This window comes from Hylobates moloch, unplaced genomic scaffold, assembly GCF_009828535.3.
Source record: "Hylobates moloch isolate HMO894 unplaced genomic scaffold, HMol_V3 SCAFFOLD_2, whole genome shotgun sequence".
NCBI lineage: Eukaryota > Metazoa > Chordata > Mammalia > Primates > Hylobatidae > Hylobates > Hylobates moloch.
Genome location: NW_026652277.1, coordinates 24,739,798 through 24,760,305, shown reverse-complemented (window position 1 = coordinate 24,760,305; position 20,508 = coordinate 24,739,798). Strand labels below are relative to the sequence as shown.

Genomic DNA, 20,508 nt, shown 5'->3' with positions numbered 1-20,508 from the left:
TGATAAAAGCCATTCTGACTGGTATCAGGTGCTAAACTCATTGTGGTTTTAATTTCCATTTCTCTGTTGATTAGTGATGCTGAGCATTTTCTCATATGTTTATTGACCACTAGTATGTCTTTTTTTGAAAAATATCTGTTCATAACCCCTGGACATTCTTGACAGGTTCTGAGGGGTCCCTCCCTGGGCCTTGAACTTTCCTCCTTGTTTATTGCCTTCTCCCAGGAAGGGATCCTCTGACCAAGTTCATCCACCTCCCTCTCTCCTACCCCACAGCTATTTCAAGAAAAGCCAATATGGTTTCTGTTGTTCTCCATCCTCCCAGTTTGCTTCCGAAGAAGCTTGGGCTGCTGTGATCTGATCCTTGTCCCAAATGAGTGTAGAATTACCCATGGTAACATGGAGGGGTCCATCCAGGGACAGGCCTATATGTTTCTTGAAGTCATGGATACTCCTATGCCAGAAGCTGCTCTGACGTTCCTTGGTTCATGTCACACTGACATCTAGAGGCTGCAGAGACATCTGACAGCAGACAGTTAAGGACATGTAGGGTACTCCTGTGCTCCATTCTCGGGCATAGGAGTACCCTACGTTTCCTTAACTGTCTGCCAAGGACCCTCAGAGCAGTTCTGTGTTTCCTCCTTTTTTGGATGGAGCAAACAGAATGGTGTAATTGAAGGGAATGCCTATAGGCAGAGAGGACTTTCCTGTTTTGAGCTTCATCTGGGTTTAATCGAAGTACTCTTGGGAGTGTTAAAGGAGCATTGACTTCTTAGCTGGCTGGCTTCCTGGTGGAATTCTTCCTGGCAGAATGTACCTCGGGATCCAGAGGCTTCGAGTGTGTGACACCTGACCCACTGATCAGTGCTCTTCTAGTGACTTGTTTGACTATATTTTCATGCTTCTTGGTTGGAATTGAATGGCAGAATAAGATTATATGACAAAAGCAATTCTCAGGGCACTTCCAGTGGGCAGTAGCTAAAGAGAGACACTTGCATACCAGCTTGTCGGAATGTTAACCTTCAGAGATGGGTGGCCTTGTGGCCAGAGAGGCCCTGCCCCTGACAAAGAGAAGAGACTTGCCTTTCTGTCATCTGTCCATCACTGCCAATCAGTGTCCTCGTGCATTTCACACGGGCATCTAGAGGCTGCAGAGACATCTGACAAAAACAGAAGACACTTGTGGTACCGGGACTGGCTCCCAGGCCAGCAGGGAGCCCTCTGGGATAATAAATACCCACTGCAAAAAAGGGAGTTTTGTCAAGCAGTTTGATCTTTATTGAAAAGATTGGTCACTCTTGGTGATAGTGAGAGGCCTGACTGCCCTCCGTTGTCCATGTCTGGTACAGAAGAAGGATTATTGGAGAAAGGAGGCCTGGACCTGGTGCTGACCCCCCACCACCTCCAGCCTTGGAAAGGTCCTCAGTTTCATCATCTGTAATGCGAGTTGAGGGGTTTGGGGTAAATAATTTCCTAGACCTTTCTGGCTCTAACTCTCTAAGACTAGCTTCCCCCATGTGTAACATAGCAGCAGCACTGGTACCTATTGTACATAGTTGTTTAGGAAACTCATTTAATTTAGCTCAGATTTCCTGAGTGCCTGCTATGTATCAGGCACTACACTAGGCTCTTTCACCTGAATTGGTGCAAAACAGATGTGAGGTGTGAAAAGAAGACATGACCCATAGTCATACCAAAGATGTGACTTGGCTGCTGACCTTCTCCACCTTTCTTGGCACTGTTTGTTTTTGTTTTAGATCACCACCATTATTGAATGCTTGCTACATTTTTTAAGCAGCCGTATTGAGAGGTACTTTACTGACAAATTTTACAGTTTGATCCTATAATGGGAGAAGAAAATATAGTCAAGTGATACATTTCGGGTTGGAAACCCTGATGAAACAGTTGCATCCTGGAGAGGAACATGACTTCTCTAGCAGCAGCCTAAGACACACAAATGAAAAGTATGACCAGGCCCACAGGCAGCCAGATCAAAGTCCTGACTTTCCCCTTTAGACAAAGTACGGACTCTTGAATCCTTTGCCGTCCCCACCACCCCTCTTGTCTTGATACTAGGGTCTGGGGGCATTGCTAGTAATCACTGTGCTTGTGTTGTCGATTTTCTTTTAGAACATTTAAGAGAAAAGTAGTTTTTTTGGTACCTGAGTGTCAGAATGAGAAAAACAAAAGATGGTTCAAGACAAGTGTTTCCAGGAACATATAAGAGTACTTTTTTTTTTTTTTTTTGAGACGGAGTCTTGCTCTGTCGCCCAGGCTGGAGTGCAGTGGCGTGATCTTAAGCTCGCTGAAACCTCTGCCCCCCAGGTTCAAGCAGTTCTCCTGCCTCAGCCTCCCTAGTAGCTGGGATTACAGGTGTGCGCTACCATGCCCAGCTAATTTTTGTATTTTTAGTAGAGATGGGACATGTTAGCCACGCTCATCTCGAACTCCTGACTTCAAGTGATCCACCTGCCTTGGCCTCCTGAAGTGCTGGTATTACAAGTGTGAGCCACCGTTCCCAGTCCAGAGTACATTTTGTTTGTGGACAAAAAGACTGTCCTTTGTGTTTAATATGTAAACACACTGTCTTGAGAGAAGACAGTGTGAGACTTTTAGGAACAGTGTCAGCCTGACCCAGTTGGGAGAGGCAGAAGCAGAGGTCTGCTGGGGAGAGATCATTTCCTCCTTCTGATAAAATGTGCCAGAGTGCCCTGGACTGGCGATACCTGGAACTGGGCTCTGATGTCACTTTGTTTTACCAAATGTGCCCGAGTTTCCCCTTTTTGCAGGTGAATGGCCCTTCAAACGTTCTATGAAAAGGGGTATTACGATTGTAATACTAATCTTTAAAATAACACTTTCTTTTCTTAAGAGGAGTGTGGAGCCACAGCTGGCACAACCTTGGGCCCAGGCTGTCCCTGCTCTGCTGTTGTGGTTCCAGGTGCTTGTGGTGCAGGTTGTGTGGCTGAACAGTGCTTGTGTTGGCCACACACATTGTTATTGGAAGAGGATCTTTTTTTCATTACCTTCTGTAATGGGGAATAGTTTATATTATTTTCCCCAATGACCACAAGCAAGAAACTTTGAAAACTGAAATGTTAAGACCTTAAAAAATGTCATTTTTTTTTAAAAAAGGAAAGCCTGGCCTTTAAATGGACTACCTTGGAAGCTGTTGGAGAAGGCGGATGTGCTCATACCTGGAAAGAGAAGGCTCTCCGCTACCTACCCACACTGGCCTTGCCTTTTACCCCTTTTCCCTCCTTTCCAAATAACTGGTTTCTTCTCCCTTCTCTTCCTCCTCTCCTCCCACCCACCCCTGATTTGAGCAGATTATAGTATTGCCTTTTAGGTAAGCAGGAACCCCCAAGTCTGGTCAGTAAGGGATCCTTGCCTTTCCTGCCCTGTCAACAGGCCATCTTGGTTGGAATCAGCACCAGGCCAGTTTGTATGTTTTTATCCGCAAGGTGGCGCTGCAGGAAAGCCTGGAAGTCGACCTGTTTAAAGCTTTTCCTCTCATGCCTTTGGCTCTTTACTGTGGCCTTAAAAAACTAAATTTGGTTTAAGTCAGTATGGATTTTTTTTAATTAATAAGTTAATGTCTTATGTATGCATATGCCTATATCCTCTTTTCCCCAGATCTTCCTGTGTAACCTTAAAATTTTTTTGAACCATGTTGGTTTTCTTGTTTTCATTTTAATTCGCATCCAATTGAAAAATAAAGCTTTTCACTTCAGGGAAAATATCTTAATTCATGTTTATTATCAGATGTTTCTGATTGCGGGTGTATGTGTTCATTTAGAATTTTGTTGCTTTTAGGTGTCTTTCTTTCATTATTCTTTGATCACTGAGTTTCACTTGTGACTGGGATTGGTTAAGTAGCTTGATCAATTAGCCACCTCTTGTTATCTCACATACCTTGGAAGTTAACTAATACAAGTAGGTAGGGAAAATTTTGTTCTGGAAAATCAAGGAAGGATTTTCGGTTAAATACCCCTTTGGAACAGGAAATTCCAATTTTATTTACTTTCAAATTTAAAAATTTTTAAAAAGCTGAAGTCACTTGATTTCAGCCTCTTATATGAAGATGTGTCTTCTCCCTGATTCCCCCAATGGGTCAGGACAACAGATGTGGCAGTAAGCAGTCACCTTGTGCATTGCACCCAAGAGTCATGCTGTTTTGAAAGATGAGATTCACTCTGATACTCCACTATATTTTCTCTTCACAGACATACAATCTTTGCCAGCAACACTTCCTCCTTGCAGATTACAAGCATAGCCAATGCCACCACCAGACAAGACCGATTTGCTGGCCTCCATTTCTTCAACCCAGTGCCCGTCATGAAACTTGTGGAGGTCAGTGAGTGTCAGCTTGTGTGTGTCTGCGCGCTCTGCCAGCTCTCTCAGTCCTGCTTTTCTGTGGTACACCAGCCCTGCCACCAGTTGCCTAGGATGAGTTTTAACCTGAGGGTAGAAGGTTGTCCCTGAGCCTCATATCTAGGAGGGCTCCTATGCTTTGTTTCTTCACAGCCCTGTGTCTTGCTTAGTGATATCCAGAAAGGCTGTTAACTTTGTGGAATGTCATTTACTCATTTGTGCCAGAGCTGATGGGCAGTGCTGAGAGGCATCAGAATGGGAAGGCAGCACTAGAAACCATGGGCTTGATGGGACCACAGAAGAGGGCAGCTACATGTGTTCATATTATCTCATCCAGGTCAGCTTGCCCATGCTGTAAATGCAGTTCTCGTTAGATCCACTATACTAGCTTGTCTACAGTTCCTGGGGTTAATTCTGACCCCATGTAATGGTGCCTTAGCATTGTCCCCGGATGAGGTACATCTCCTGTGCATTGTGATCAGAGCTATTAAAATCAGCTCCCATTGGGTGTGGCAGCTCATGCCTCTAATCCCAGAGCTTCTGGAGGTGGAAGTTAGTGGATTGCTTGAGACCCAGGGGTTCAAGAACAGCCTGGGCAACATGGCAAGACCCCATCTCTACAAAAAATGAAAAATCAGCCAGGGGTTTTGGTGCACACATGTAGTCCCCAGTACTTGGAAGGCTGAAGTGGGAGGATTGATTGAGCCCGGGAGGTTGAGGCTGCAGTGAGCTGTGATTGCACCACTGCACTCTAGCCTGGATGACAGAGCAAGATCCTATATCGAATAAAAAAACCCTAAAAGTAAAAAAATAAAACCAGCTTCTGATAGCCGTGAGCCTCCTGACCACAAACCTGGAAGGTGGAGTGGGGAGGCAGGGACGCTTCCCCAGCATCCTGTTTGGAATGCTTGGAGACTCCCAATATGTTGGAGTTGGAGTCACAGTAGGCATTTTGCACCTGAAATGGGACACCTTGCCTTTTACAGGGTCCTAATTACAGGGTCTGAGGAGCAGCCGCTATTAAAGTAGCATTTGTTCTGAGGTTGAGGAGTTATTGCCGTGCGAAGTGTGGGGGACGCTGATGCTGCCATGTGGGTGATGTGGGGCCAGGCAAACCTCCAGACACTGGCTGTGGCCTCTCTGGGAGTGTGTATCGTCTGTTTTCTTCATTATTGCCTTTTCCAACTCCCTTTTCCTTCCTTTATCCTCCTCATTTCCTCACCACTACTCAGCATAAGCATTTTTAATAAGTCATAATAATGACCATTTTTTTAGAGTTTTCTCTCAAGTGACAACTTTGACCATCTTGCAATGGGACTTTTTCTGTCTTGCTAACATTGCTTCTCAGCTTCCTCCTATTTTCTCCTATCCCCTAAGGCTGATTTTTTGAAGAAGTTGAAGAATGAAGGGGAGGGGTTTGGGGAACAGAAGAAACAGCATTTATCCTCATGCAGATAAGAGCAAAGAAGTGGCATACATTTCCAACATTTCAGTACTTAGGGACTAGTTGATTTCTTTAGTTATCATATTGTATATATAAGTGTTTTGGAGATAGGCACATTCTGTAGATTTAATAATGTTTTCAACTGCATTTATCTGGTAATGTATGCTTTTGTCTTTGGAAATGTGGTGTGTTGGTTGTTAACAGCCGATGTTTAGCAAATGCTACTATTTTTTAGAAAGTATTTTGTAAAAGTGTTCTTCTCGATTCAGTTTTTATTGTTTAACTTTAGCTCTTCCTTTTGTTGCTGGTGGTGTACACCAAAACGACTTGTATAAGCTGAGTGGCTCCTTTACTTAGGACCGGGCTCATTTGAATGTATGTATGTACTTTTTTTTCAGACTCTGTTGGAACTATGAGCAGCATATCTATACAAATTACTGTTCGTTGAATGAATGAATGAGTGAATAAACATCCATCTCTCCTATTTAAAAAGAAACAAACCTTCACTGTTATTAACTCCTTTAAACCAAAAACTTATTTTGAAAACTCCATAGTCAGCAGCGTTTGTCCCAGCTCAGTCTGTGGTTTTAGTGGAGACTTTTTAGACCTCCTTTCAAACAGCTCTGGGATTCTGTTTGATTTGTGGTACCCGCAGGGTGGCTTCTGGTCTTTCTTGTCCTGCTCCACTTCTCCATCTTCACTGTGTCTTTTCCTGTTTCCATCCGTTCACTTCTCTTGGTGTCACGGCATGACACCATAGCCCAGGCTGTGATCACAAGAAAACAGGAGTGAGAACTCTTCTTTGTTTATATAGCACCTTTCATCCCTGCACAGACACTAGCTCATTAGTTCACCAGGTCAGACGGCCCTCTTGCACAGGGAAGACATGCCCATGAGCCCCATTTTAGAGAAGAGAGGTGAGGCAGTTGCCTAAGATCCCATGAAGGGTCTGAAGTAAACCCTTTGACTCTGATTGAAGTTCTTTACTGGCCTTTACATTTTACATATATATATGTGTGTGTGTGTATAAATGTGTGTGTGTATATATGTGTGTGTGTGTGTGGGTGTGTGTGTATGTAGTTGAATGAATGAATGAGTGAATAAACATGCATCTCTCCTGTTTAAAAATATATATATATATACTTCATCTGGTTCTTCCCATTTACCATTGCACATGAGTTCTCTAAATGCTTACTGAGGGCTGACTGTGCCGGGCATTGTGCTTGGTGCCGTCCCCTACCGATGCCAGTAAGGCAGCCCTTGTGCCCTTGCCTGTACCTCACAGAGGTCAGGAGGGCTGCTGGAGCAGGTGGCAGGCCCCGCTTGCTGTAAATGAAAGCCTTCCCCAGCAGGATGAGTCTGTTCTGAAGCCAAGGGGCCACTGGCCTCTAGAGCATCTGTGTGGCTGAGGGTGGAGTCATGGGAGGAATACTCAGGAATCCAGGAGAACTGTCACTGGGCAAATTACTCCACTTTCCTGGGGCTCCTCCTCATCTATAATAGAAGGTCAGGTCCCATGTAGAGGACTTTAAGGGTAACCATCATATACTTCCAGACTTCTAATAATTAAATAATAGAAGTCGGCATTTATTGAGCATTTGTGCTTAGGCTTTGTGCTTTACTCCCAATCTAATTTCATTCTTGCCTCAACTTCCTGAGATGAACAGAGTGATTTCAGTGTCATTTCAGTTTCAAGAAACATACTCAGGGTCACACAGCCAGTAAGTGGTGCAACTGAACCCAGGCTTGTCTCAACAACAAAGCCTGTAAAACTGTCCTATACACACATGTACACACATACACTTGCATTTTAAGCCTTGATTTTGTACATTCTACAATACACTGTTGTCTTTTTTTTTTTTTTTTTTTTTTTTTTGAGACGGTGTCTTGCTCTGTCACCGAGGCTGGAGTGCAGTGGCATGATCTCGGCTCACTGCAACCTCCACCTCCCAGGTTCAAGCGATTCTCCTGCCTCAGCCTCCCAAGTAGCTGGGACTACAGGCGCGTGCCACGACGCCCAACTAATTTTTGTATTTTTAGTAGAGACGGGGTTTCACCATGTTGGCCAGGATGGTCTCGATCCCTTGACTTCATGATCTGCCCGCTTCAGCCTCCCAAAGTGCTGGGATTACAGGCATGAGCCACCACATTCGGCCTCTGTTGTCTTAAAATAGTCATTTTGGGAAATACATTGTTTCTGGCTTGAGATTCCTACCTCTATGGTGAAACTCAAAACTATTTTTGTTGCCTATGTAGAGCCTTTTGATCAATCATTTCTTGAACCATTCTACTGAAGTTGCTTGCTGACACTCTGGTCATAATTCTCTGCTTTGCGTTTCCAGGTCATTAAAACACCAATGACCAGCCAGAAGACATTTGAATCTTTGATAGACTTTAGCAAAGCCCTAGGAAAGCATCCTGTTTCTTGCAAGGTAAGAGTATGGGTAGCTTGGGAAGGAGGTAGTTCTTTTCTTTTTGGACACTGACTTGTTCCTGGTAGAATTCTTCTCATAGAATGATGTGAAAGAAGGAGCATTGTATACTGCAAGCTTGTCCACGTGCTGTAAAGAGCAATCCGTGCCTCCTGTTCTAGTTTGCAGACAGGGCAACTGGACTCCTAAGCCATGCCTAAGGCCATCAGGTGAATAGTCGGAGACCTGAATGGAGCTCAGGACACCAGCTGAGTAGAAGACACGGGACTGCTCTCTGTCCTGGCTTTTGTCTCTGATGAATGGCTGCATTTTCATAAATGGTTTTGGTTGCCCAATCAGCTGTAACTTCCACTAGGCCACTGGGAGTCAGAACCCTGTGTGTCAGGTACAGCTTGGTAAACACATACATCCCTAACAGAAAATGAGGGCTTTACTTTTGCAAGAAATACTACAGATGGTGAAATAAATGATAAGACAGTGAGAGAGCAACCTGCCAAAGTAGCAATAAGGAACCTGTTTCTCACCGGAAAGTTGCATTATGTTTTTATTGTTTGTTGTTTTGTTTTTCAAGAAGCAGCATGGTTTAGTGGGAAGTCTGCTTGACCTCCATCTTTTTTTCCCCTTTCTTAAGCTGCCCAGTTATTATACATAAAATCCCAGTTGCTGAAATGTTAACCTACCTGAAGGTAATTATTTTGATTACCTTCAGTTTCTCCATTTGCTTTATTTCCTCTTTAGTTCCCCCAAAACTCAGGGACTATACTTATGCATGACTTTGCAGTTTTTCTTAAGGGATAGTTGTGTCACAAAATGCTACACCATTACAAAGATTTATATATAAGTCATCTACTTTTTTTTTTAACCATAATCCTTTATATCATTATAGTTCTCATAGCAAACTTTTGCTTTCTAAAATATTCTCGAGTTTAAACTCATAGTACTGTACTAACCCATGAAAAATCATGTTGTTCATGAATCATCTGAAGAAGCCATCTGTTGAGGTGGACTTCAGCAGCCAAAGAGAGCAGGCTTGTGTGTCCTGCTCCTCCCTGTCCATGGGTAAAGTGTTGTTAGGGAGTCTCATGCTTTAACACCCATTTTTTATTTGTTTAGTTCTGTAGTTTTAAGTCATCTAGATTTCTAAAATCATATTAATAATTGGATGTTATGATTGTACTTTCTTATGCAGTTATGCTTTGTTAGTGGAAGAAAGTAGTAATAGTATTGAAAAGAACATCTGTGCAAGACAAAAAGATATGGAAACGGAAATACAGGGAAAAGCTAATGATTATCTTCAGCAGCATAATAATTAATCTACAAAGTAATGATTCAGTCTTCCATCAGAGTGGCCACAGCAGCTGCAGAGATGGGAACTCTTTGTTCTCATTAAATTGTTCTTGTTAGGTCATTCCAGAACTCTCTCTGTGTGGTATTCTAAGGGCTTTCAGAGGGTCTTTCTGGGTCAGTTATTGAAGCTCTTGATGAGGCATCTGGACAATATATAGCAAGCACATAGGACAAGGGTCAGCAAACTTCTGTAAAGGGCCAGATAGTGAATATTTTCAGCCCTACAGTCTCTGTTGCAAGTACTCAGTTCTATTGTTGTAGCATGAAAACAGCCATAGACAGTATATGCAGTATGAGTGTGGCTGTGCTCCAGTAAAACTTGACTTACAGAAACAGGCTGTGGGCTGGATTTGGCCTACAGTATTGTACTTTACCAATACTTGACATAGAAGAGGGACATTAATGTGCCTGGAATGTGCCTTCCTAGTGAGACTTCATGAGGGGATTGTGGTACAAAGGTTAAGGGTATGAACTAGCCCAACTGGGTTCAAATCCTGGTGCTGGCACTTATTAGCTGTGTAACCTTAGGCAAGCTACTTAACCTGCTGTGCCGCAGTGTCCTCATGCCTCACATAGGGATAATTACAGTACCTCTCTCACAGGATTATTATGAGGAATGAATAAATTAATATTTTTAAAGTATTTGGAACAGTACCTGGCACACAGTAAGTATAGTAAATAAAATGTGTTTAATAAATAAGAATCTGAAAAATATGAATTTGATTACATAAAATAAAATTACTTTATTTAAAGATTGTGTCTCCTGCCAGGCACAGTGCCTCATGCCTATAATCCCAGCACTTTGGGAGGCCAAGGCTGGTGGATCACTTGAGCCCAGGAGTTCGAGACCAGCCTGGGCAACATGGCAAAAACCCTCTCTACAAAAATATAGCTGGGCATGGTGGTGTGCACCTGTGGTCCCAGCTACTTGGGAGGCTGAGGTGGGAGGGTCACTTGAGCCCAGGAGGTGGAGGCTGCAGTGAGCTGAGATCACGATGCCAGTGCACTCCAGCCTGGGCAACAGAGCAAGAGCCTGCCAAGAAAAAAAAAAGACTGTGTCTTTTCACGTTCCACCAATATACTGATAGCATCTGTCTCTCTGCATTCTCAATAGCATCAAATATTATTACAGTCGGGGAAAAAACCTTTGATAATCTTGTTAGCAAAAATGCATTTTTTTTGATTACTAGTGAGTTTATTTTTATTTTAATTTAATTTAATTTTATTTTTCGAGATGGAGTCTCGCAGTGTCGCCCAGGTTGGAGTGCAGTGGTGCGATCTCAGCTCACTGCAACCTCCACCTCCTGGGTTCAAGCGATTCTCCTGCCTCAGCCTTCCGAGTAGCTGGGACTACAGGTGCGTGCCACCACACCCGGCTAATTTTTGTATTTTTAGTAGAGATGGGGTTTCACTGTTTTGGCCAGGCTGGTCTTGAACTCCTGACCTCGTGATCCTCCCGCCTTGGCCTCCCAAAGTGCTGGTATTACAGGCGTGAGCCACTGCGACTGGCCAGTGAGTTTAAATATTTAATGAGTCTTGGCACTTTTTCCTTATTGAGCTCTATGAGCTTTTTCTGTAGAAGATATTAACTGTTGGAGCTTCATGTTCTCAGGTACCCTATCTTGAGTCTATAGTGAACCTTTTGAAGTTGAAAAGAGTATTTTTGCCTCAATTATAAAGTCTGTATTGTTCCATGATCTTAATTAAGCTGATAAAACTTGTTTGTGCATCTTTGTGCTCATGTGGCAATAGATGGGGTTAGGGCTTGGTTTCAGTTTGCCTAGGGTTAAAGGAGGTTCACATCCTTTGTGTTACTGTCCAGTTTCCCAGCATGCAGTCAAGTTAGCTCTGTGAGGGGTGCTGGTCATCTGTAATTCAGACATTAAGGAAGTACCTGGTGTGTGCTAGAAACGGAATACAGAGTTCGGGCCAGGGTGAGGATTTCTGCCCTCAGGAAGATCACAGCCTTTTGACAAAAGAGGAGGCACCATTTGCCTAGTGGAAATCAGCTTCAACAAAAAATCACCTGTTTTTCTCTACAAGTCCCCGGAAGAGATCAGTAGATAAAATCCAAATCCCACACCTGTCCTCCGGAGAGATGATTAATGTTAGTTACTGAGAAGGGAAACGGATGAAAGGCGTATGTGGCACAGGGGTCACCGCAGGATGCAGAGGTCTTAGGGGGTGTGCCATGAAAGGCCAGCTCTCTGTCAGTGGCTCTGCTCCTTTGTCCGAGCACTTGCCCCCAAGTCAGCTCCACTGCACTGTGCGCTGGAACCTGAGAAGATGCTGAGTAGCCTAGGAGTGGCTCCAGGGAGCCTGGAAAGCAGTCCTCCTTTGAGGACCATTCAAGGTGGAGTGTGATGTTTTGTCAATTCTTGAAAGGGAAGTGGGAGGAAAGAGGAGGAGTAAAGGGATGGGTGTAGGGCTGTGTGTACAGAATTTTATGTGTTTACTGATTTATCTTCACAACTTTGAGACAAACTGTCACCCCCAGTTCACAGATGATGAAACAGATTCAGAGTGACAGAAAGACCAACAGAGTATTCAACATTGAACCCAAATCTGCCTGTCCCAAAGCCATGCTCTTCCAGGTCACACCTGTGCCTTGATCTGTCTTTATGTAAGGATCTGTGCAGTGGGGCATCTGGGTTTGAATTTTTTTTTAAGTACTATGATTGTTGGATAAATTGTAATATGAGATAGAAATAAGGCCATGCTGCAAATTTTGAAAATGTACAGCCTGATAAATCAGGGCAAACATGATCCAGGGTAAGAAGGGGCAATTTGGTGACTTCGCAAAAGATACCATTTAATGAAAGTTTACTAGTTTTTTGTTTTTCTCTCTCCCAAAACAGGACACTCCTGGGTTTATTGTTAACCGCCTCCTGGTTCCATACCTCATGGAAGCAATCAGGCTGTATGAACGAGGTATCCTTCCGACCCAGGCCAGGAGCAGCAGGCCTCAGCTCCTGGCGCCACTGTCTGGAATTCTCAGCGTCTCTAGGAGGGGTCGGGCTGTACACAATGGAGGAAGCAGTGTCTGTTTTCTAGCTGTGTGAGCTCAGCTGTACCCTGGGCCCTGGTACCTTTTTCACTGTTTTCCCAGGGCCTCCTGGCTTCCCTGTGAGGCCTCTGGAACTCCCACCACCGCCACTACAGTCCCAGCCAGAGCAATTGCACGGCCGGCCCAGATTGATATCCTGGTTCTCTGCTTTTGATTAAAAGATTTACTGCTTTTAAAAATAATCATAATGTAAAAATCACTAGGCTAGGGGATCTTGAAAGTTCCTTAAAGTTCTAATACTTGTGACTGACAGGTGATTAGAAATATGTGACAAGGCCGATATGTGGTAAGGACAGTTTTTAGTAGTCTGTCCTTACTGAATGATGTCATGATGTACTTTTTGTAACCTTAAGAATGGTGTAAACAGTTTTCCTCAGTACTTGATTGACAAAGAATGCTTTTCTCTGCTGTAGAAATATCAGACTTGGGACAGGGTCCAGGCTTCTAAATTGATCTGCATCCTCCTGCCTGCTTTCCCTCCCTGGTTTCTGGAAAGGTAGCTATCATGTCTGCTTCAAAGGCAAACAAGCCTTAATAGGACTGGATAAAAAGCAAATGTAATTGTTTTCAATTACTTCATTCATAAATGCTCACTCCCGAGAGTGTCATTTTTTAAATAAAACATTTACACCAGCTCTTCCAGAGAGATGAAAGCACATTTGCTTCCTCAAAATCTGCTTTAAATATTAAAACTTTTCTCTATGATTTATGGAAGCAATTGCCTCACTTTTGCTCCAAGATCAAACCAACACTTCTGTGTTTATCTATCAACAAATATGCCTAATTACACCTCAAAGAAAGCACAGAGCATTTTACCCTACCTTGAAAGGCAGTTGTATGTCTTTTTTTTTTTTTTAACAAAATGTAATATTTTAGAATGTAGCATGTGAGAGATCCACCTCTTAATGGTTTTTTCCTCATTGTCCGTTTGATACATTCTCCAGTGCACCAAGTATCAGATGGTAAGTTGAAAGCCCTCTTCTTGTCTGTGGTCCCTTTCTGCACAGGTGCATGCCCTTTGGCCCTCACCATCCCTGGCCACCTGTGGCCTGAAGCTGGAAGAGCAGGACCTGGCCTCAGGTCATGCTCTTAGCTTGCTCTGGGCATGGGCTTCAACAGCCTATCATTGCTGGTCCCTCTGCTTCTTTTTCCACCACCTTCTCAGAATCTGCTTCTGGGTGTCCTGCCTGGGGTGGGTGCTGCTTCCCCACTGCACACTACAGTCACACCCTAGGCCTCTTACCATGTCCCCGTGCCCACCACCTGCTCCCTCCTCTCAGCCAACACAGAGGAGTGCTCAGAGCATGCCCACCGTGCCATCTCCATCACACAGTTCCACCTTGAAGCCTCAAGCATCTGGAGGCTCCTTCTCTTGTCTGCCACATCTGTTCATCACTTTTGATTCCTTCCTGTCATGCCTGTTCCACCTCTTCATCCCAGCTTTTCCCCATCCCAGTCAGGCTGCCTTCCTGAGGTTCCTTAGGTAGCAGAGTAATTCACGCTACTCATGTCTTTTCCTGACTGGTCCCCACTACTGTGCTTACTGAGAAAGTATCATATTGTCCAGGAAGTTGAGACACCGCCTGCTGCATCTGCCCACACACCCCTTGCACAGCCTCGGCAGACGCTGTGACTGTTTCTGAACTCATGCAAGGAGAACTTTTCTGTACCCCACTGTTGATACACCTGGGGCTCCATGCACATGGTTTGGCCAGTGCTGCCTTGAGTGGTGCAGGCTCTCTAGAAGGATGTGTGCGCTGTTGTAGGTCAGGCCTCCTGGATGACCAGGCCCCCGCCACTAACAGTTCTTGCCAGTCCCCATGGAATCTCGTGGAGGCTCACACCCTTTTGCTCTGCTGTTTGTCCACTCATTGTGGCTTCCATGTTGGGCCTTCTTTCCCAGTGTCCCAGCTCTGTCCTCACTCTTCCTGTTGCTCTTGTTCCTTCACACTGTGACTGAGGCCTGATGCATGCCCCAGTCACTGTCACCCCTGCGAGTCAGAGGGACAGAGGCTGGATAGGCTGTGTCTGACAGTGGACTGCTGCCCTTGCCAGGCACCCACTTCTAATGGCCAGTGTGGGCAGGATGGTGGGGCTGAATGGTCAGCTCTTCGCAGGAGGGCTCTGCTGGCAGCAGGCCTGGGAGGACCATGAGCCTGCCCTCCAGTCACCATGTGACATCTTGCTCACATTGTCGCCCCTGCTCAAGACAGGCTCAGTGGTTCTCTGGTTTCCTGCCATCTACAAGCTCTGCCAGAGAGCCTTCCTTCTGGCCACCCTCTCCCCCTGCTGTTACCACCGACAACTACTCCCGCCGTTCCCACGTGGCCCCACCTGAGTGTCTGCAGAGCTCCCAGCTGGACGTCATCTCTGTCATCACAACTCTTCTTGCTTTGGCTCTCCCTTGGGTCACTTGTCACTGTCTTCCCTGTAGCATGTCAGGTATTTTCTTTCCCTTACTGTACTCTCTTTTCTGGGGCACTCTGGCTCCTCTTCATCTTCATATGCCCCAAGGTGCTGTGTAGGGCGGGCACATAGGCAGCTGCTGATGAGTAAAAATGCTGTTTCTGAGTTGTCGCTGAGTGCCTCTGTTGTTCATGCTAAGAATGGTTGGCAGGTGGTGCTGCTGAGCCAGACAAAGAAGCAGATGTTGGGCAAGTCCCAGGCCCTCAGCTGTGCTGATCTGGAGTTCACTGAGGAAGCTTTCCTTTGCTGTCTTGTCTGGAGTTAGGGGCTCTTAACTGGAAGGAGGTGGGAGAGGGTGTCCAATAAACTTCCTAAGGTTGACGCAGAATTTGGGGTATATGTGCATTTTTTATGGAGAGGGTGTCTGATTGTCAGAAGTACTTGATTCTAAAGAAGTTTAGGAATTATTAGTTTAAAGCGTGATTCCACATCTAACTGTCACTTGGCACACCAATCTCTGTATTTTATTTCTCTGTTTCTGAAAGTTTGCCTCTTTTGCTCTGCATTATTAAGAGCAGGATTTTTAGAGTTGTGCTGACTTTGTAGAGTTATTTAGATATTTTTCTATCATGTGCTGTATCTTCATATTATTTCTTGAAATAAAACAGTCCTCAAGTGACTCTCTGAATATGGAATTACAGTGTTGCTTCTAGGGTTAATTGTCCTCTCCTTGAATATAGATTTCATTAAATGGCTTTAGCTGAGTTGCAACTATTATGCTGTCAGATTTCTGTCCCAGGGAGACTGCCCGTAATAAATGAACCGGTACATAAGCATGTTAGGTTGTGATGAGTAATTGTGGAGAAGAAGATAGGAAGGGGTGGCAAGAGTCTTGTCCTGGTGTCCTGGCCTTTAGTGCAGGGAGTTGCTTTTTTTATATATGCAGGGAGGAGAAGAGGCTCTCTGACGGATGACACCTGAGCAGAGGCCTGGAGGAAGTGAGAGACTGAGCCCCGAAGCTGTCCGAGGGCAGCACCCTAGGCACAGGGAGCATATCCCAAGCCTGAGGAGCCTGTGAGGCCGGCACTTCCAGCATTCCCAGGCTCTACCAGCACAGAAGCTGCGGGGCTTCCTAATGAAATCCTCTGAGTAGAACCCACTTTTAAGCTTCATAGCCACACCTCAAATATGCTGTGTTTCTTCCCATTCCTGCCTCTGCATGTGCTGTTCTCTGTACCTAGAATGCGCTTCCTGGTCTGCTCATCTCAGGATTATCTTCACCTTCCAGGACCCAGGCATGGGGGTGGTTTTGGTGAAGGCCTGGCAGTGTGAGTAAATCTCTCCATCTTTACTCACACAGAGCTGTGTGAGTCATGAATCTTCAGGTCTTATTATGTTGAAGTTTTTGGCTTACACATCTGAGTTCTCCCATTATGTCATGAGTACCTTGAGTGCTTGTCTTGTTTATCTTTGTCTCATTCTACATCTATGGTGCCTGCTACATAATAAATAGAAGTTGAATGAATGAATGAATGAATGAATGAGGCTGCCTATATGATTATTTTTGTTTCTTTGCTTTCTTATGGCCTAACACTCAAATCATGATTTCTCAGGCGTCTCTAATCCTAATTAGTGTAGTTATTAGTAATGTCAACCATAATAAATAATTGTGGTGTATTTTAGTCACCTTAAAATGCCTTGAAATCCTTTGGAATTACTTTAGTACTTTATATGCTTTTAAAAATATATCGTCTTTATCAATGTTTAAGTAGTTTCTCTCTGAGAGTCTTAACATTTTTCCCTCTTTAGCTTTGATTTGATTGACTTCATCTTAACACATTGGAACAAAATTATAGATAGCCACCTGCTGCAGACTATTCTAGTTTTCTGATTTCAAAGAAAGGGAACAGGTTGTTCTCCATAAAGGCCTCTTGGGGCCAAAGGACATAGTAAGAGTAAATTTCCAAGGGAAAAGCACATTGATCCTTGTCTTAGTCTACTCAACAGACTTCCAAATGTGTGGTGATTCTAACTCGGGTTTGGGCTTTTCTTTAAAAGGTATCTTGACTAAAAGGTTTGTGTGAAATGTGATGCCAGGGGAATACTCCTTACTTGTAAAACCCAAAAAACTGGGGGGAAAAAAATACATAACTATACATACAAAAGCAGAAAGCTTAGTTTTCTTTTTTAAGAAAGTTTATTTATAAATCAAAAATATGCTCTAGCATTAAATTATACTTTAATAAATGATTCCAGAGTTGGAAAATCCCAATTTATTTGAAAGTAGCTGAAGTTTCAGGCATGGAGGCTTCTGTCTCCATGAACAGGGTATCAGTACTCCGGAATTCACCTCAGTGGTGCAGTAGCTTTGAAAATCTTGGGCCACACACCGTGGCTTACACCTGTAATCTCAGCACTTTGGGAAGCTGAGGCAGGAAGATCACTTGAGGTTGGGAGTTTGAGACCAGACTGGCCAAATGGTGAAATCCTGTCTCTACTAAAAATATAAATATTTGCCTTGTGTGGGGGTGCACACCTGTAGTCTCAGCCACTTGGGAGGCTGAGGCAGGAGAGTCACTTGAACCCAGGAGGCAGAGGTTGCAGCGAGCCAAGATCATGCCATTGCACTCCAGCTTGGGTGACAGAGCAAGACTGTCTCAAAAAATAAAATAAAATCTTATGACCGCTTTGGCATGTACTTTAGAGGGGAAATCTTACCCAAGCCAGAAAGTCTCACTCTAGACATTTTTTTATTGTGCAAGCATATAAAATTTTAGTAATTCTGGGGCTAATTCTGTGATAGGGAGAATTCAAGGAAAGGTGGTGGTGACCCAGTGCTGCCGTTTTCTCCTTAGGTGATGCATCCAAAGAAGACATTGACACTGCTATGAAATTAGGAGCCGGTTACCCCATGGGCCCATTTGAGCTTCTAGATTATGTCGGACTGGATACTACAAAGTTCATCGTGGATGGTAGGAATTGGAATTTTTTGTTTTTAATTGAGTTGAGGTCGTTTTTCTGAACTGTAAATTATAATGCCTTTTTAAAAAAAGTTAGCAGGGGTCTTAATAAAGACCTTCCAAAATCCTGACTCACCAGGTTGAGAATTCATGAACAGATGTCAGGAGAAGGAAGAATGTGACTGTCTAGTGTCTCTTTAACAGGGTAACCTTGAAGAAAAAAAAAAAACCTTTATGGATTCACAGGAAGTTATAAATATAGCACAGACAGGTCTTGTGTGCCTTTCACCCAGTTTCCACCAATGGTTATATGGCCATACTACAATATTAAATCCCAGGAAATTGACACTGGTACACTGTGTTATTTTATCACATAAATAGATTTGTGTAACCTCCATTGCAAGCAAAATACACATCCATTTTAAAAAAATATCCATTGTAATGTAATAGCTCTGAAGACAGGGTAAAAATAATAATTAAAACTGGACTACTGAAGTTGAATGTAGTTATCTGTTCCCAAGTTTCACAGAATGCTAGTTGAAGAATTAAATTTTGAATCTTATGTGGATACAAAATACCAATGGCAGGAATGCAGATTTTTTAACGTGTATTCTGAAAGTTAACTGTGCCCGTGATGAACAAGCAAATTAATGGCTTCTGTCAGTGGACTTGGGCCTTTGGCCTTAGTGATTTCTGAGAAGACACTGGATAAGCAGGAGGACTGTAGTAGGGCCAGGCTTCAGGCAGCACAGGTGCATGGCAGTGCAGCAGCTTTGGGGCTGATGTGGCTGCACCAGCACAGCCTTCCTTGGTGCCTCTGCAATGGTGGCCGGAGAGGCGCCATGCCTGGGGGGCTCTCCCACATCGGAGGCAGGCCTCCAGACTTGTCCTTGGGAATGCCAAGGTGTAAAAATAAACCCAGCACTTCATCCTGAGTTCTCTTCCCTCCTCTCAATAGGGTGGCATGAAATGGATGCAGAGAACCCATTACATCAGCCCAGCCCATCCTTGAATAAGCTGGTAGCAGAGAACAAGTTTGGCAAGAAGACTGGAGAAGGATTTTACAAATATAAGTGACGTGCAGCTTCTCTGGCTCTGAGAAGAACCCCTGAGAGCACTTTCCAGTCAGTGCCCCGAGTGCCTGTGGGAATGCTCTTTGGTCAGACATTCCCTCACACAGCACAGTCTAATAAATGTGCATTTTGATTGTAATCTATTGAAGTGATTATTACACCAGTTACAGCAGTAATAGATTCTCCATTAAGAACTAATTCCCTTTTTTAGTCTGTTCATTTCTGTGTATTTTCTAAACAGCTTTACGCCCTTGGTGCCTTGGAGCAAACATGTTTTTTGAACCTTGTCATTTTTGTGAAGAATTGCCTGGATTCGTTCTCTCATCAAGGGGAAAGTGCTTCCTCCGAGAGTGCGAGTGCACCATGCTCACTGTTGCTGCGTGGGAGAGTCACAAGCCACTGGCAAGCACGTGGTATAGTCTGTGAAGCACTGCAGCGAGCAGCACCTGGATCTTGCCTTTATAAGAACATTTTACTACCTGCAGCTTTGAGTCTTGCCCTACGTTTGGGGCACGACATAAGATGTGTCTTTATTCAGCTCATCGTGAAGATGCTGCTGCTGGATGGGTCGGCATATCTCTGTGTGCATGGTTTGCAGGAGGTCGGTTTTCATGGTCATTCAGTTCCACAGATCTGAATGATTACTGTCTGTGTCTTTTTTTCCATGAGAAATCACTGTTGCAAATTGCCTGTAAATTGACTCTACTAAAATAACAATGTTTCAGTCTGAAAATTTGAATTGAAAAAAAAAAATGTATAATATAAAATTGTAATACACTCAAATGATTATGAAAGTAAAAAGTTGGTAATTTAGGCAGAAGCTATTTCTCCTCTTCTTTGACCTGCTGTTAATTTTTAAAGTGGGAGTGATGGGGAGGGAATGGCAGGAGAAGGCATTTGTGTGAAACCTGCCTGTGGCCGTCGCTGCCAGATTTCTTACCAGGAAAGCAGTAATAAGGGCACAGGAACAATTTTTAAGGAACATCTGTTTCTTCTTTGCCAACAAAGTGAAATAGTGTAACGTAAGCTTCTTTTAATCATTGGCTTGAGAAAGTGTCTTCCAAGATAGAATTTTGGAGTTGGAAAGACATCAGAAATCCTGAGGTCCAATAGCCTCATTAGCAGAAAGCTTAAGGGATGTGCCCAAAGTCACTAAATATTTTGTCACAGAGCCTAGACTAGAACTAGGTTTTGATAAAATTAAGTACAAAATAGCCCATTTGAAAATCTCAGATCCAAAGTTTCAGACAGGACTCTCCCTAAAGTGGGCATCCTTGTTTGGTGTCCTGGGTCATAGGTCTAATAGTCGAGAGATTTTTTTTCTTCATTTTATGACTGATAAAAGGGAGCTTATTAATTTTAAAAAATTTGAATCTATAACATAGTGGAAAAATAAATACATCGG

The 20,508-nt window shown here is 43.8% G+C and overlaps 1 protein-coding gene across 1 annotated transcript in view; it reads left to right on the top strand.

Annotated features, from left to right (window-relative positions):
- Positions 1–19,923, top strand: part of HADH (hydroxyacyl-CoA dehydrogenase) — a 48,072-nt gene extending 28,149 nt beyond the window's left edge. The window contains exons 4-8 of the mRNA XM_032171605.2: positions 4,227–4,353; positions 8,161–8,250; positions 12,456–12,528; positions 17,926–18,042; positions 18,989–19,923. Of these exons, the coding sequence (XP_032027496.1) occupies positions 4,227–4,353; positions 8,161–8,250; positions 12,456–12,528; positions 17,926–18,042; positions 18,989–19,107 (526 nt within the window). The 3' untranslated portion in view covers positions 19,108–19,923. The remainder of the gene's footprint in view (positions 1–4,226; positions 4,354–8,160; positions 8,251–12,455; positions 12,529–17,925; positions 18,043–18,988) is intronic.
- Positions 19,924–20,508: the final 585 nt, after the last annotated feature.